The sequence below is a fragment of the Rutidosis leptorrhynchoides genome, chromosome 4, assembly GCF_046630445.1.
Source record: "Rutidosis leptorrhynchoides isolate AG116_Rl617_1_P2 chromosome 4, CSIRO_AGI_Rlap_v1, whole genome shotgun sequence".
NCBI lineage: Eukaryota > Viridiplantae > Streptophyta > Magnoliopsida > Asterales > Asteraceae > Rutidosis > Rutidosis leptorrhynchoides.
This window is the reverse complement of record NC_092336.1, coordinates 641,277,243-641,294,985: the sequence shown is the minus strand read 5'-3', so window position 1 is coordinate 641,294,985 and position 17,743 is coordinate 641,277,243. Positions and strand designations below refer to the sequence as shown.

The 17,743-nt window shown below is 32.8% G+C and overlaps 2 protein-coding genes and 1 long non-coding RNA gene across 4 annotated transcripts; all 3 read right to left on the bottom strand.

The window, feature by feature from the left end:
- Positions 1 to 3,434: 3,434 nt before the first annotated feature.
- LOC139904335 (transcription factor MYBS3-like) lies at positions 3,435 to 4,963 on the bottom strand. 2 transcript variants are annotated; one of them, XM_071886271.1, is made up of 3 exons: positions 4,542 to 4,960; positions 4,154 to 4,349; positions 3,435 to 3,959 (listed from the first exon to the last, which is right to left on the bottom strand). In XM_071886271.1, exons 1-3 carry the CDS (start codon positions 4,888 to 4,890, stop codon positions 3,623 to 3,625), a joined length of 882 nt encoding a protein of 293 aa, XP_071742372.1. In that variant the 5' UTR covers positions 4,891 to 4,960; the 3' UTR covers positions 3,435 to 3,622. The 2 variants fall into 2 exon arrangements, with proteins under 2 accessions (XP_071742372.1, XP_071742373.1); XM_071886272.1 differs by having other exon boundaries at positions 3,796 to 3,958; positions 4,149 to 4,349; positions 4,542 to 4,963.
- Positions 4,964 to 5,669: 706 nt separating this feature from the next.
- LOC139904336 (uncharacterized) lies at positions 5,670 to 10,712 on the bottom strand. Its single transcript, XR_011778738.1, has 5 exons — positions 10,634 to 10,712; positions 9,748 to 9,856; positions 9,566 to 9,654; positions 6,770 to 7,171; positions 5,670 to 5,934 (listed from the first exon to the last, which is right to left on the bottom strand). It is a non-coding gene; the product is annotated as an uncharacterized lncRNA (long non-coding RNA).
- A 359-nt stretch (positions 10,713 to 11,071) lies between these two features.
- Positions 11,072 to 15,586, bottom strand: LOC139904334 (inactive protein kinase SELMODRAFT_444075-like). The gene is made up of 9 exons (XM_071886270.1): positions 14,891 to 15,586; positions 14,468 to 14,622; positions 14,269 to 14,363; positions 13,176 to 14,143; positions 12,771 to 12,931; positions 12,605 to 12,681; positions 12,253 to 12,400; positions 12,012 to 12,161; positions 11,072 to 11,371 (listed from the first exon to the last, which is right to left on the bottom strand). Exons 1-9 carry the CDS (start codon positions 15,069 to 15,071, stop codon positions 11,336 to 11,338), a joined length of 1,971 nt encoding a protein of 656 aa, XP_071742371.1. The 5' UTR covers positions 15,072 to 15,586; the 3' UTR covers positions 11,072 to 11,335.
- Positions 15,587 to 17,743: the final 2,157 nt, after the last annotated feature.

Genomic DNA, 17,743 nt, shown 5'->3' with positions numbered 1-17,743 from the left:
AGTAGACGGCGCCGTCAAACATGATTTGGTCGGGTCGCTACAGCGGTTTAATGGTGTTCTTTGGCCGAGAGTTATACGGTGGCGAGTGGTGGTGTGTACCAAAGGAGGAAAGTGATCATGAATGGAGGTTGATGGTGAATATAAGAGACGAGCAGAGGTATATGTATATATCTCTTAGTATGACATATATGTATATAATATATAAGAGATTGAAAAAGAAGAGCAATTAACACAGTATTTCAATCAAGCACAGTATTAAATAGTTCAGCAGCCTCTTCTTTTGGAGTTTAATTACCGACACTTTTAATAGGATATTATATCGTGTCCATTGCTAAACAGTTAAAATATAAACATGTTCCTAAAAATCCCAAATTTTTAGCTTAAATATATTTAATTATTTCAGTCATTAACTGTTTGAAATCTGATCAAAAAGGTTCATTAATTATTTATTTTCTGTATCAAATAATATGTACGGAGTACTAATTTTTAAACTCAAAAGGTAAAAATATTTTTAACAAATCTAGAATCTTCGTAATCAATTTACACTCCAACTTTTATTTTACTTCTTCATAAACTCATGTTAAATTTATATGAACGCTTACGAAATGTCAACCGAGTAATACAAACTTTGACAAATTAAGCTCGAAATCATTTATATTTAATATACTTTCTCTATATATATATAAACAGTTTTTAATAGCAAGTTTTACTACATAAATATATTAAATATTTTTAAACAAATAGATTTAATATGATATATATATATATATATATATATATATATATATATATATATATATATATATATATATATATATATATATATATATATATATATATATATATATTTATATTTACAATTAGTTGTTCGTGAATCGTCGGGAATGGTCGAAGTCAATTGAATGTACGAAAATAGTTCAAAAATTTTGAGATGCAACATAACGGACTTTGCTTATCGTGTCAAAAATATTAAATCGTATCGAGAGTTTGGTTTGAAATTAGTTGAAATTTTTTGGGTCGCGGCTATCTTTTTTCTTTTCAATCATCGATGAACAGCTGCTTTATTGGAATTTCATGTAACTTGAAACGATAGGGTTTATCTTTTCCTTCTTTTATTTGATATAAATCAACAAACGTGCCCAATTAAGTTAGGTGCATGTCTGCATCTACTATTTTCAATCAAATTCTTCCCAAAAATCTATCTTTCATGTACATCTGTAGGTTGGATTGAATAATGAGACAAACCTTAAATGCTAGCTCTCTAGATCTATCTAAAATCTTTTCTCGGATTGATTAAATCTTTCTATCTTGTCTTCATTCCATAAAAAGGTCCACGTATCAATTATTAAGTCTTGATTAATCTCAACACCTAGCTTATAATCCTATTTGCAGGATATTAATGTATAAATTATAATGCAAAGTATACAACTCCTTGTAAGAGTGGTCCTTGTTTTGCAAGTGGTCGCAATTCGCAAATGACATCCCAACACTCTTGTCTAAATCTATGGACTCAAAACGTACCTCTGTTACATTGCATCATCTTTTCATGGTTTTGTATTTTTCATAACTATTCTTCCATAAAATTCCAAAGCGTTGAATGCTACTTTCGGGTATTATTCTGATTGTACGGATCGACCAATAACAAATTCCGTAGCATTAATCTTGGTACTGTAAACACTTGAAAATTTTACACATTTTTAATTATATCCAAAAAGCACAGTTAATTTAGTGTCGTGAATGGAGAGGTAATTAGGTATTGACATTGACGGTATCTTTTTTCAATTAAAATAATAACGTTTTCATGATATGGATATCACTATATGGAAGACAATTTATTCTTACATACAAAAGAGACTATTATAAAATGAGCCAAAAGAAAATAAGATAGATAACGCAATTGCATTCTCAAAATTGGAAAGAAGAAAAATAATTTATATGTGTCACACCCCCAAAATGGACCAGGGGTAATTGTGACCAATCATATCATAACACAGTTGTATAAGCGAGAACGACTCTAAATGAGACGTTTTATTTATTAAATAAACAGCGGAAGCATTATTCAAAGTTTTACATCATAAGAGTACAGTAAATGGAAAATGTCTTAAACAAAATGATAAATATGAATGATGGACTCCATGCAAGCAGCAAAGCATACATCAATCATCTAGTAGCAAGTAGCAGCTAGCTCAATCATCACCTGAGACAAAACACGCTTAAAGTGTCAACCAAAAAGGTTGAGTGAAATTCATAGGTTTATAAATAATATCCTAAGTTTTAGACCACAAGATTTAGTTTAAAGTTGATTGATATAGAAATATCAATCTAAAAGTGTTGCTGCATTTTGTAATATCGCTACTAAACAAGTTTATCCTATGACACCTTGTACTGTCAGTGTCGTGGAATCATTATTATGTAACCAAAGACCAACGGTCGAATGGTTAGAGACGTTACTCTCAATAGGCCTACTCACAATAATTAAGTTTGCATTTAAACGTAGTAATTAACGATATTACGGTAGGGATTTAGCATGAATCAAAGCATGACAGCATAGTTAACAATTTAGTACTTGTGTCTAAGCGTAAAACAGTTATAAAGCAAGCATGTGTCTCACCCCAAAAGTTATAAAACAGTTATGAAACAGTAAAAAGTGGGGCTATGAAGTTCACCTTAATAGCACACGAAAATAGAGGCATAGAAGAAAATATGTTTTTGTGTTTCTACGTTGAAGAGAAATAGAAGAAAATAGAGGCATAGTTTTGATTATTTGCAATTATGCAACAATTAAACCCTACTTGAATTAGTTGATTTGATTAACAACGTAGGTAATTAAATATATACGGAGTATATGTTTTTAGTAAAACATCTTTATCCAACTATATCTAACTATACGTAGGTAATTAAATATATACGGAGTATATGTTTTTAGTAAAACATCTTTATCCAACTATATCTAACTATTAGAACTAGTAAACTAGTATGTACTAGTCTAGCTCGATTAATTTATATGAGCTTACGACTTTTAGCACCACAATTTCCCTTAATATTATATTTATATTTATATTTCCTATTAATATGATATAACGGAGTATCTATACATTATATAAAATTGTAATATTGATATACCCATTATAGATTAAAAAAAGATTTACATTTCAATTAACCAAGCGTTTATTTGAAGGTTCTAATTAATATTTTCTTTTTGATGAAGCAAACACACATGCATAAAAACAAGTCTATGAGAAATCGTAAAAATTTAAGGTGTATTGGTTGGCTAAAAGAAGGATAAAGAAGATAGATTTGGTGAGATTACAACGTTTGCCATGAATATTTGGAGGGGGCAACATAGAGACATCAACTCATGGCAGGGGATTAATTTTCAGGATAAAATATACTCTAATACCATTTAGATAATGATAATGAATCTCCAATTATTTTGCATATTGATTAACTATATATACAATTTGGTATAAATAATAATAATAATAATAAAAACCTTAAGCCCATATATACAATTGGGCCGTACTAATACATACTACTCCGTAGTTCTAATACTAATTGAATTTAATTAATTACCAATGGTGAGATACTTTTAACATACAGCAAATTTAAAACTCAAAACTAATTAAATTACACTAATGATTGGTCCAAGGTGGAGGCAAGTAGTAGATGACTTGTTTTGGTCAATGGGCTTTGGTGCAGCAAGTGTAAGTTCTAAATCAAGAGTACCACTTTTGGAGCCAATAGTACCACTTGGAGAAGCATGCATTTGTGAACATATTGATGCTGCAGTTTCATAGGATTTCACCATTGAGTTGTAATACACATTATCTTGATTTGATAAACTGAAGTCTATCAAAGAATAATTCTCATTGTGATCTTGTTGATGTCCATCAATTGAGCTTGTTCGACTCAAACTGCAATTGTGTTGTGGTGAATTCTTGTTGTTAGTCCCCCTCACCTGTATCACCAAGAAGGTAATTTTAAGCACATATTTCACTTTTGTATGGTTAAAAAAGGAACCCCATAATGCATTGAGGTGAAAGTTGAATACTTTATAGGCATTGGCCACATACAGCCTAAAGATAGACACTGGTACAATTTGAACTGTACATGGTACAACATTACAATGCATGCTAGTTCGAAAATACCTCCCAAGTCAAAGAGGCTGGAACGACGTTTCTTCTTGACGAGACTCGCCTGACGAAGGAAGTACTTTTGAGCATGACTTGCAACTTGTGTAGGGGTTCTTGTTGTCACAAAGTTTCTTGAAATCCCTCTCCAATCACCCTTTCCTAGCTTCTCGAGTCCGCTTAGAAAACGTCGGTGTTCATCTTCAGACCATGGTTGACCTATATATAGTGTAACCACGTCAATAATGTTACACAATTGAAACCAACATTTTATTATGCCTAAACATAAGACAATATAAGTTTTCCACATGCATGCATGTCATACACCACATAACATCATGTTAATTAACTTTAAGTCTTCATGCATGAAGGTAACTATATATATGTTGGATTATTAGTAATTTGGCATACCCTTCTTTTTTTCTTGAGTTCTTGCAATGAGACCATCAGAGAGATAGCCAACCGACACATTCTTATCAGAATTGAAGTCGTTAAGTGAAACTCGAGATGAAGATAAAGAAGATGAAGGTGAATGTGAAGCTGAAGAAGGTAATGGTGAAGAAGAAGGAAAACAGTCCATGCTAAGGCATGTTTTCATGACCACTGAATGTGGTGAGTCAAGTTGAACTCCAAATAGCCTTAATCCTCTTGCACCACTACCTCCTACCAGAATTGTGCTGCTGACATTGACTCTACTGTAACTAGTGCAAGTTCTTGAATTGTGGCCTATGTTTCCACAATGTGAGCATTTTCTCCCCATTTTTGTTCAAACTTCTTTTGAAGAAAAAAAAGAAAAAAAAAAAAAAAAAAAGAGTTTTAATAAGATTGACCCACAATCACCCAATACCTAACAAGCACACCTAAAGAGAGAAAGATATAGAAGTGTTAAGTTTGGAAAAATGGTAAATATATATATGATGATGATGATATATATGTGGTGGGAAGTGGGGTTTTTAGCAACAATGGATGCAAACCTAAGAATAAACGATTGGATGAATATTCCTTTTTACAGTTTGGGTTCTTACCTAAAACAAAAAAGATTTCATTTTTATGACTAGAATCACATATTTGTAGGGAAAAAATATACGGAGTATATAAGAATCTTGAAGCATTATAACCATCACAAGATAGCTCAGTGTTGAGGCATTGAGTTCATTGCAAGAGGTCTTAGGCTCGAATAGGACGAATATTTTGTGGTGGTCAGAAAAGGATTGGAAATAGCCAGGAAGTAATTCTGTTGGGTTGCGTACATCAGAGTATGAGGTCGAATCACTCGCCATCCCAAATAGCCCAAAGAGAGAAAACCTTCTACTTAATCTTGAAGCATTATTTGGCCTCTAAAAGGGTACCATAAAAAGATAGGATATGGTGTGTTTGTGATTAATTTGTATACACATAATAGCTTTCGCAGAAATAACATTCTTTGTCCTTTTGGGTTGTGCCATATTAAATTACATCATTAATTGCTAAATATAAATTTATAAGTATATATTGTCAACTAATAATAAAGACAATTAAATCAATTGGATTCTTGAGCCTCTCATATTGCACTAACAGCCGGCGTTATTAAAGTAATGAAGTAAGACTCAAATAAGTGATAACTTGTTAAAATATCTTTACATTAACAGCATAGAAGTTATAAGCATATAGATTACAAATGCTGTCCTGAGCAAATCAGTGGTGACATGATGCCCAAATAAACGACTACCAGCCATCAAGATTGGAAGTTTGTTTCAATTGTTTGATAGTGGTTTGATAGTAAATTTGAGTAACCATGACCAAGCACGCAATTCGGGTTATAATCCTACAAAATAAGTAAGAATTTAGATATATTGAGAAAGATTATGTACTTCTCTTTATCAACAATCATTCTAGAACCTAACATGATGAAATTATTCTTATGTGCTACTTTCATTCATATGATTTGATCCTAACCTTTTATTACAACTTGAGTTATGATCCTAAATTGTACAAGTTAAGTCACTTGAGCAAAACCAAAATAAAAAACAACATATAGTCTAAATTTCTTTCATTCCAATAGACACATTATTTATTGATTGTTCGGTAAGAAAAAAGATGAGCATCCCATTTGTAGTTTAGAAGCCAATATTATAATTTCTCGTACAAGTAATTGAAAGGCAAACTTATACGGAATTTTCATATAGAACATATACATGTCCGTTCCTGAACGAATCTGAACCCATAATCTCTTAATTGAAAGGGTCAACTCGATTACGCTAAGTCAATGACCCTTTGATATTTAACTAGTAAAATAAAGTGAGACAAATAAATAAGTTTTACAACTGTTGAACACCTTAATTTCCATATGATTTGTTTAATACATTTCTTAAGCATTCAAGTTCAAATATCAATTGAGATCCATGCACACATAAATCACGTCATTGGGTGATCTACTTTATGTAAAAAAGCATGACAATTGGCATTACTATAACAAGGAATCTTCAACACCATATACGCAACCCAATCAAATTAAACTCATCTTTAACATGACAAAATAATATCTTCTATCTTCTATTAAATATTATTTAGTCATTATCATGCTACATATTGGAGATATCTTAATTAAATCAAAAGAAAGTATTGTTTAACTGTTCCAAAAACTATATGATAATTCTTACCTTAAATCATATTGGCCAAACAAGATAGTCTCCACACTCCACAAATCATAAAGTTTGAGTGAGTTTGTCATCGTATGAAATCAACATAAATAAAACAGCAACTTGCCAACTTTAGTTTTTTAAACTAACAACTTGATTCCTTTTGACATATCAAATCAAATCAAAGTCTTCAAATACGGGTACCATTATCAATACATCAAGTACATGAAAAGCATGTGAGATAACCAATACGCCCAAACCATTCCAAGATAGTCTGGTGGTTAGTGTCTTGATATACGTTCAAACCTCAATAGCAGGTGGCCAGCCAGATAAAAGGGTCGGAACGGTCAAGGGATAGTCTGATCAGACCGCGTACTCGCATACATTTAAGTAAAAATTACTCCCTTTCCCCTGGTAGGTAGCCTGAACAGAGAAACATCTGCTTAACCATTAATAACCCGTATGCCCACGTTATACTTGTTGTATGTATGAACATCAAAACTGAAGATGAAACTCATTATATGATTGATAATGGATTAACACTTCTAGCAAATCAAAGATTGAATTGTATCTAGAAAGAACGTTTGGAAGTAATGATCATTACAAGTTGAAGAATAAAAATCAAGATCATCTAATAAGACAATATGTTGACTAAAGAAATGGATAAGTTAAAGTAGTTTACACCCATCTAAACACCTTTTTCAATAATTCTCATCATCCGTTATATCATGGTATCATGATTACAATCTTATTTACCTAATACTATGCTATCTAAAATGTAAAAGCACACAATCTTTAAGCACTGATAATCCTAGCCTAAAATTATTTATTTTTATGACGATGCTACTGGCTTTCATGCATATCCCATGTGGAGAAGCACTTATGCTAGATTACTAGGGCCAAATCTTGATACTTTTCGTTGTACAAAGAGCACTTTGATCTTATTAATGGCTCTAAAGAAGTACAATACCATTTTAATACTAAACTAAATTCCAACACTTTTGTACTTGGATGCATCTTTACAACTTTACCGGTATTATTAAATCAAGTAATCTATCAAGTACTTGTTACAAAAGAAAGATTACAAACATAAAACTGTTCAACTACCATACATATAATAATAAGATAAAGCCTTAATGACTCCAATCCAATCAAATTTAGCATGGTAACAAACACACATATAGAAATAAAAGCATTTCAAGAGGATAGTGTTGATAATTGTAGACGATGTTTCTAGGGATCTTAGGTCGCTTGTATTACGATCTAGTGGCGGAAATCACTAGAACGATGTTAAACCGCGAATTGGGTCGTATCAGGGTCGAATTAGTCGAACCTAGGGTTGAATCTAGATTAGAACGACTCCTAAACGTAGTAATTCGGTGGTATTTGGTATCGGGGTCGACTGAGACGAAAGACAAACGGATTAGGGTTATTAGAATGTGTAACCTCGTTATGAGGTTTCAACCCGTATATATACTGCATATCAGACACAGTCGGTCGACTGAGTCACACAATCGGTCGAGTGTGTGGACACACTCGGTCGACTGTGTATGCAGTTTAACATATTGATTTAGTGAATATTAAAGCGCACACACACACGTATTGAATCAATATTCACAAAGTAAACGTTATTACATGACCGAATGTATTAACGACAATTCACCTACAACTAGGGATTACATGCACTAACAATAATAACATTTAAACTACTTAAAAATAAATCTAAACTTTTTAACTGATTCGGGAGGTTGTATGCAATAAAAATACACTTTGAGCAACTCACAAACCAATTGATCCATTTCCTTTCCAACTATCTGTTCTCTCCTATGTTACCTATTTGACTGCGTTAGAAATAGATATGACCCTAATTAAGCCACTCATAATGGTCAGAATGAAGCATACATTTGAACATAGATAGTTTGTCTTTTCTATGGGATCCTTTCTACCAAGAACAATTACATTGTTACAAGGTACTAACCGCCACCGATACATGGTCGGTCTGCAAAGAGGGTGTTATTTGCAAAATTTTGTTGCAACCCACTTTGCAATCGTGGGCTATATATGACTTAGATCCCATGAGAAGATTTTTTTTTTTTTTTTTTTTTTTGCCAAAATGAAAAACAAGTTCTCGCTTATTTTCCAAACTTTTTCATACTTTATTTAGATGTTATCAATCTTTTTATTCCGAAACCAGATTAACTTAAGTTTACAACAACAACGACAAAACCCAATACCACAATGAGTGGTGTATGGGGGAGGTGAGATGTAGACAATCCTTCCCCTATCCGAGAATAAAAACAAGTTTTTTCACCCAGAGTGAAAACACTCTCAAATGTAGAGAAAGTCACCCCTCTAATAGAGAGATTGCTTCCGATTGGACCTCCGCTTAGAGCCTAAACTGAATGTGCAAGATTTAAAACTCATGGAAATTTGATCTACCATTTTCATGGAGTCTCATGTTTTATTTTTTTTTTTATTTTTTTTTAATCTTTCTATAAAAAAATTTTCCTACTTATCGGCCGGAGGTCCATTCGGAAGCGATCTCTTTATCAGTCGAAGAGAGAGAGGGAGGACTTTCTCTACTTCTTGGAGTGTATCACTCTGGGTGGAGGAATGACTTCTCTTTATTCAAAGATAGGGGAAGGATTGTCTACATCTAACCTCCCCCATACACCACACATGTGGTATTGGGTTTTGTTGTTGTTGTTGTTGTTGTTGTTAAAGAAATAGTAAAATAAAATTGAGACGCCATGAAAATGGGAGAATCAGATTAACTTAAGTTTGTAAATAGCAAAAAGGGAAAACATATTCACATACTGTTCTGTCACAAGGCTTTGAAGATCGATAGATAGAAACATGTTGTCTGATCTCATTGATATCACCAACTTGAAGAAAGCATTCACTACCTGCTTGACAAAAATATGGAGCTTACCCACAATAATTGTTTATAATAGTATATAATCATATATGCTCATGTCTAATAATGATCAACCAACTACCTTAAACTTCATGTCCTGTCATTTGATGCCAACCACAGCCTGATGACCAATTACATTGTTGCAATCCACTATTGTTAGCCCAAGAATGTTATCTCCAACCACCACCACGCTGTTTGATCATAACATAGTGCCATTATAGCATACATATAAGAATTACGACTAGAAATACAATGTTTAGTAGAGGTGGTAATTTCAACCCGTTTACTTGTGAATCGTTCAAGTACTATGTTTTATCTCTAACGGGCAAAACGAAGAAAAAAACCTAAAAAGGAAACGGGTTGAAAGCCACACATGTATATATAGTGCATCAATTGTCCTAAATCACTTTATTCAAAATATCAATAATATCACAGAAATAATATGATATGCCGATTTTGACCGTTACCCAACCAAACCCACCGACTTGCCACCTCTCGTCATTGTACATTATATTGAATTAACAAACTGAAATAACCTCATCAATATGCATTTATCTCCCAGTTCGGTGTTCCTACAAGCTACTGTAATAGATTTCTATCACTATGTTTAATTTCTACTTTTTATAATTTTATCACTCTGGCAAAATATAAATTACTATTGTCACCGAGTACTTTTTGTCGACTTTTTTCAAAGTAGATAAAAGCTAACTCAGCAGCTATTAGCAAGCACGAATCAGAATATATTATATTACATTCGGAGTAGTTAATATATTAGCATACCCGACCTAAACTCAAATTATGATGAACAACCGAAGAAAAATGTATGAAACTAGGGTTTGTTTCAGTATCATTAATGTCTTTACGAACATCCGTAAACTAATTACCATTAACTATTTTGTAAAAACACACAAAAGATGTCAAAAAGATATGAAATTTAGAGAGAGAGAGAGAGAGAGAGAGAGTTTTACAGTGGATAGTACAGAGCCTTCGACGGAAAATTGACCGGAGTAGACCAACGGCGACCTGCCGCTGTACTCTGAGGGCTGAAGCAGACTTTTCTGAAAAATGAGACATTGGGGACGAGTTTTGAAATTTTACAAAAAAGTTACATATTTACCCCATGCATTTTAATAAATAAACGATTGAACCCCTACATCCATAATTCAAATCGAATAAGATCCCTTATCGTTGATGGTTACCGACACTCTGCATATGTTTTCCTTTTGAAAAATGATATATGTAAGTTCAAGAATATGCACAAGATTTAATTAGTATTAAGGAGTATATGTTATACAAGTAAAATAATTAGCAAAATTCATATATGCAAGTTTGGAATTTAGCCTGTTCCGTGGAGCCCAATAACAATACATAGACCTCCTTTGTTTTGGGTCCAAACAATTTAACCAATTAAATAGGTCGAACCACTTCATTCTGCAACACGGCCCACACCACTTCAGATTCCGTACATCACCACCCTCCCCAAAGTCCCCCTTTAACGGTCCCCAAATCCAACGGTCATATATATATAAAAAAATTATGTTTAATTATATATGTACATGTATTCCAAATTTCCAATAAATGCATAGCATGTTTATTTCTCAACAATCCATGAACCATTTGTACTAAAACTACTGCTCCAGCAACCGTCTGACTGAAAAATGTGGCCAGAATCACTTGAAATCATCATTCTCCAACATCATGAGCACCTGCATGCATATACATACGATAATAATTTTTTTTTTTTTAAATAATAAGAAGTAAAATATTATCAATAAAAAAGAACAAACAACTAGCAAGCAGCTAGCAAATACAAATAAACCACGAAAAAAAACCTCACATTCAGACAAAAAACGATCTAACTAAGCCCCGCGACAAAACTAGAAAAATATCACGACCAAAATGACTAAACTGCCCCGACAAACCACCACAAATGATCCAAAAACTAACAAGCATAGGGCTAGTCGCGAGAATAATTTCCAAATCGTCCTACAACTGCACAATTCGAAGCCCAAACATAATCTACAATGAGTCCGAGTTCGAGTCCGAATCTGAGTCTGAGTCTGAGTCCGAGCCCGAGCATGAACAATCGTTGAGATCCTCCTCGTCTACATCCGAGTTCTTCATCAAATCATCGATTATAATCCTTTCATACCAAGTACGTTTATCACGACATTTTTTACGCTTCAATTGTTTTCTTTCTAGAATGAAATTAATAAAATGGTGTTTAATTAATGGCCTAAGTATTCGTTTCTTACATCGAAAACGAACCAGAAGTAAAATAATGATCACTAACAATGGTTATATAAAAAACAGCTGATGAGAAAGGAAGGATATTAAGGTACATACCTGAGACATCCTTGGCCTCGAATATGGGTCCCGTCTGATGCACAACGAGGCACATTGTGACATGCATTGAACAGCTGACTCGGAGTAACTGTCTTTTAATCGCGGGTCAATCAACTCAGTAATGGCATTTTCTTCGAGTAATGGCCGCACCTGTTCATCAAAAATACCAAACAATGAACTTCAAAAACAACAAAAAAATAAATAATACTACGTAATAATAAAGAAAGAAGATGAAGTGTACCCATTCTGTAAGATACTGTTGGCCCTTGGGCCGGTTTATATCAACAGCTTTTCGTCCTGTAATCAGCTCAACCAACACTACCCCGAATGAGTATACATCCGCCTTTTCTGTAATTTCACCAGTTTGAGCGTATTCTGGAGCCAAGTACCTACCAAAAGAGATACAAAAAAAAAAAAAAAAAAACCGTTAGAAAAGAATATACGTGATGTTAGTTCTTGACATATCCAAAAAGAATAGGTCCGTTTGACCATAACAAAAAAAGAAATACCCAACCCTCCCATTTTGACACTTCTACCTGCACTTACTGTTATAAGTGTAACTATAAATTCTAACATATATGTTATGTAGTTACCCGAACGTTCCAATTATTCTCGTTTCCACACCCGTTTCGCCATCTGGTTGCCACCTCGCCAGTCCAAAATCTCCAACCTGGCCTCAAAACAAGATCTCATTAGGTTTGAGTTTGAAAGTCAAAGTGTATATCTTATTTTCAACATCAAGGTAACATTAACACATACCAAAGCTTCAAAATCATGAGTTAGTAGTATGTTGTTTGGACGCATATCCCGATGAACTATACAACCTACTCTGCATTCTTCATGAAGATATCTTAGACCTCGAGCAGCACCAATCGCAATCTTTTGTCGTGCAGACCATTCCAATACACCGTGATCACAACCTGCATTTTAACAGAGTTAATTTAATGCAAGTCAAAGCAAGTCAACTCGGGTTAAACCAACCCACAAACACTTTTTATCGTGTTTTACCCATTTTCAACCGTCACATTTATGGTTAAGTAATTACTTTGACTTGTTTGATGGATCAGATGGATCAAAGATTAAATGTAAACCAAATTAACCCATTTATAAGTGAATAGGTTGAAATTGACACCTTTAAATGTAGATAAACATAAAGATTTGTACCATAGAGGTGAGAATCTAAAGAACCATTGCAAATATATTCATAAACAAGCAACCGCCGTCCATCTTCCACACAAAATCCAATCAACATCACAACATTTCGATGTTGTGCACAGCTTAAAACCTCAACTTCTGAAAAAAACTCATTATCCCCTTGTGTACTAGCAACCTTATGTTGTTTAACCGCTACCATTCGACCATCTTTTAAAACCCCTCGGTGAACCGACCCGTACCCACCTTCCGCCAAATAGTTGGTCTTCGAAAACCCGTCTGTAGCGTCTTCAAGCTCACTAAAACTGAACCATTTTGGTGGGACCCCAAACATAGGCGCTTTGTGCTGACAAATTGTACAAAGCGATGGAGATTTCGGAGGTAGGTGTCTCGTTACTGGAATAATCTCCCTCATATTCTTGTTTGACTTTTCAAGTTGGTGGTCAAGCTCGGTGAATTTTAAACGAAGTGCATCCGTAATCGGATTGTTATAGATTTTTTCGTTGGATTTAAAAGTTTTTTCTTTAAAAAATTCATCTGAAGAACAATAAACATCAGCCATCCATGGAGAACATAAACTTGGTGATGGCGAAGAACTCAAATTCTCGCTATTGGTATCAGAATCAGATTCATCAAGAAACTCATCTTTCTTTGTATCCCAATCGTGATCAGCTACCAAAAACGGAGAGAAACCGAGCTCTGAACTTGACAAAGAAGATGTTTTATGTTCGGTTGTGGTGAACGATGAATGTTCAGGACTGCTTACGGGAGTCACGTTTGGGACTTTAGTTGTATTCCAAACATGTTCATTTTCTTTAAAACAATCTGAGTGTGTGTCTACACGAGAAGTTAATGGTTCAGGCTCTTTTGTTGGTGATCCAACTAAATTCAAGCGAAGTACTTTTGGGCGGGTTTTTTTCATCACAACGACATTGCATTCTAGTTGGTCAATGCATACTTTCGCCTCTTTCTTCATGTTCCTGTCATCACATATCATGATATAAACATTTATTAGTCGACAAAATAGGAAAACAAACACCAAAGATTCAAAATTTTGACCAGCATTTTGAACGAACAAACGCTATCGTTTTGTATTCTTACTTACTTATCCAAAACAACCCATTGCGTTCGAGTTTTCTTTGCTTCAGCAGCCACAGCTCCAGCAAGGGTGCCAGAAATGACCTTTATTTTCATTTTTATCTACCAAAAATCATTAACCAAGAGGAAATTAAGTAGACAATTAAGCATGAATCTATAAATAAAAAAACAGCAATAAAAATGCATAATTGACTAACTAGGCTCACCTTGTCTGAATCATATATATTATGGAGTTGAAGCATCATTTGAGCGCACGATTCGGTGATATCGTCTCTCTGATCTCTAATATCACCCGAATGAGATTTCCATTGCCCCGTAGAGCAATCGCTATTGAATTTCGAAAATTTCCATAATTTATGACCTAAAAAATCAACAATAGCATTTACTTTGTAGATTCTAGTCATGAAAACACCCTTGCCTATTTGAATTTCTATCTACCATACACTAAACAATAAGCCAGTAAGCTCATTAAAAATGACTTTTGAGCTTACCAACTTGAATTATAGATATTGACTGATAAACCCTAACAAGTCAAAATTGAAGTCAAACTTGTACATATGCAAGATCAAAGAAAGATGATTAAGCCAACTTAAACCGCAAACAGATTAAATTGTGTTAAAGTGGATTACTTGGAGTGTGAGCAGGGATGAGCACCAGCAACTTAGCACAGTCACCAGGTTGAACGACATGGGTCAAAGCCCAAATCAAAGCATTTTTTGAAATTTCTTTGGTTGCTTTCACAGCAATTAGCACAACTCTCTCCCCTGCATGATGTTCTCTAACTGTACTACTCTTTTGCCTCTTCATCATTTTTCAAGCACTAAAAATATTTACCAACAAAAAAAAAAAAAAAAAAAATTAAAATTGCTGAAGATAGCAAGATTAACCCAAAATGGAAAAGAACCCAACTGCCAATTTCCTTATTTGATCAAATAATTTTACACCCACTAACAGATTCTATTTTGTTTTTCAATAAATTATCTGAAACTAAGAAAATGTGGTAACGTTTTTCCAAAATCAGTGCCCAAAAAGTATGTTTATCAACACTTTTACCCAAAATGAAAGAGACCCAATATCCCAATTCCCTTGTTTGCTGAAATAATCAAGTACCCACTAACAATATACAATTTTTTAATGATATAAAGCAAGAAAATGTGGTAACTTTTATACCAAAATCAGAGCCCAAAAGATGATTTTGAGGGAACACTTTTGGTCAAAGATTTCACAAGAAATGCATGAGGGAAAGATGAAAAAGAAAACAAAGAAAGAAAGCCTGCAAAGGTAATCGGATCACATTATTTGTACCATACTGTTTATATTACTATTAATTAATTTGATGTCTAAAAACAACAATAAAGAAGAGCCAAAAGGAAGAAGGGTATCAGAAAATAACAGTCAAGTGAACAAGAAAAACAAAAACTTGAGGAGACATTGATGTTTAAAGTAATGACATGTGTGACCCACTTCTCTGGTAATACCAAAATTATTGAGTCAGTGATGGATGGAATTGGAAGACTATCTCTATTTGATTAATTGTTACATATTATACTTTTATTTACTTACATTTATTTATTATTTACATTTACATCTAAATTAAAATAAATTATAAGTTGTTTAAGGACACATCTAAATTAAAATAAATTATAAGTTGTTTAAGGACACATTTACAAGAGCAATGAAAGAGGTTTCCTTTAAATCTTGGACACTAGTTGGGATGCCCATAAGAATGAAGCTTTAATTCCGGAAAAATGGTTTGGTGACCCATAAGCTCTTAAAACGTATACTTTAATGGATCGTGTAGGTTAAGAGTAGGTTATAGGTAGTTTAATCGTTTGTTATAAAGTTAGTTAATTATAATTAAGATTACAAATTATAATCCATTAATTATTAATGAGTGAATAATCATAAGGGGGAAAAAAACTATACAGAAAGTTATGAAAAATGATTTTCGAGGCTTTAAGTAAATATTTTATGTTTTTTTATTTAAGAGTTGAAGTAGGCGTATTATTAGTTTAATATTATAACCATTTATCTTCAAGCAGCTTGACGTAGTTGACAATTTGTCAAAGTTAGCTTCGTATGAAAAATAATTTAGTTATAGGAATGGTAACACAACATATTAATTGGATGTGATACACTAATTTTTTCTCTCGCACGCATGATCCCTTGATTCTTATTTTATGTAACACTTTATTTACTGGTTTTATTCAATCAACATTTTCATTAATAAATATAAATATCTACAACATTGTCAAGGCAAATATGTCGTATAGGTAGACTTCCATTCATTCATCAATATGATATGATCCGCATGAGTGATGACTATTATTTAATCACCGTATTATTGTCAAGATTATTATAATCGTTTTCAACCCCTTTATGGCTCTATCGATTAAATATTACTTGCTTCCAAAGTCTTAATAACATGTGACATTTAATGGACTTTAATGTTTATCATTGGATCCCATTCCATGAAATAAAAAACATACGAAGTAATATATAATAATTTTATTTTTACTGTTGCAAGAGTTTATATATCATTTTTTATTTTATGTGTAGTTAAGGTGAACCTGATTCTTAAAGATGGATTTAGAAACGTATATAGTATTTTGTACTTTAACATTATGTAGTGTATATTATAAAACCTTTGATTTCATCACTTTTGTAATGATTAATTTTTCTCAAAAGGATGGACTTAAATTGTGTCAATCAAAACTGACAATGAGTAAATTGATACATTTGAAAATAAGAACTTCTAACTATTTTATGATTTAATATTGCCACCATTGTACAGGATTGTAAACTGTTTTAGTTTCGCTATATTCGATTTTCTGATTCCATTATTTCTTTTTTAAGCATGCCTCACATACTTCTTGTATTCTTGTACCTATTGTTAATAGTAATGAAAAGTTTGTTGCTTTAAAAAAAAAAAAAAAAAAAAAAAATATTGCCACCATTGTTGATCTTCTTGATTGAGTCAATGACTTCAACACGCCTGTTACAAGCAAAAATGTATTCTATCGTATCGTGACAACTTCTATTTGGTGGTTTTGAAAGACTTAAGAATGAATGGTATTTTTAATTTATTCGTCTTTAATTAAGAAAAGTGACTTGTTTGATAACATTTGAATTTATGGCTTTTAAAGGATTAAAACTAGAAGTAAACATACTCCTAGTTAGAATTTATTGTTGTTATATAACCCTTTATAATCTTTTCTTGAGATTTATTAAAGAAGAAAGCACTTTTTTGGAAAGAAATAATTTTTTTTTATAAACATTAAAATCACCTGAAAATATAGACATTAAAAAATAAGCACTTTGTGATAAATGTTAATATTTTGACAAGAAAACACTCGAAGAAATATCATTCATCGATAAATGTTTCTAATAACATTCATCGTGATGCATGTTATTTTTCGAGTGTTTTTTTAGGGTTTAAAAATTAAGGTTTATGGTTTAGATTTAGTTTTTAACACGAACGG

Coding starts and splice junctions, on each gene's coding strand:
- LOC139904335 (XM_071886271.1), bottom strand. CDS start 4,890: ATGGGGAGAAAATGCTCACATTGTGGAAACATAGGCCACAATTCAAGA. Junction 4,350..4,541: donor AACTCAAGAAAAAAAGAAGG/GTATGCCAAATT, acceptor CACTATATATAG/GTCAACCATGGTCTGAAGAT. Junction 3,960..4,153: donor CGTTCCAGCCTCTTTGACTT/GGGAGGTATTTT, acceptor CTTGGTGATACA/GGTGAGGGGGACTAACAACA.
- LOC139904334 (XM_071886270.1), bottom strand. CDS start 15,071: ATGATGAAGAGGCAAAAGAGTAGTACAGTTAGAGAACATCATGCAGGG. Junction 14,364..14,467: donor ATATATATGATTCAGACAAG/GTGAGCCTAGTT, acceptor GATTTTTGGTAG/ATAAAAATGAAAATAAAGGT. Junction 12,932..13,175: donor TTTAGATTCTCACCTCTATG/GTACAAATCTTT, acceptor GTTAAAATGCAG/GTTGTGATCACGGTGTATTG.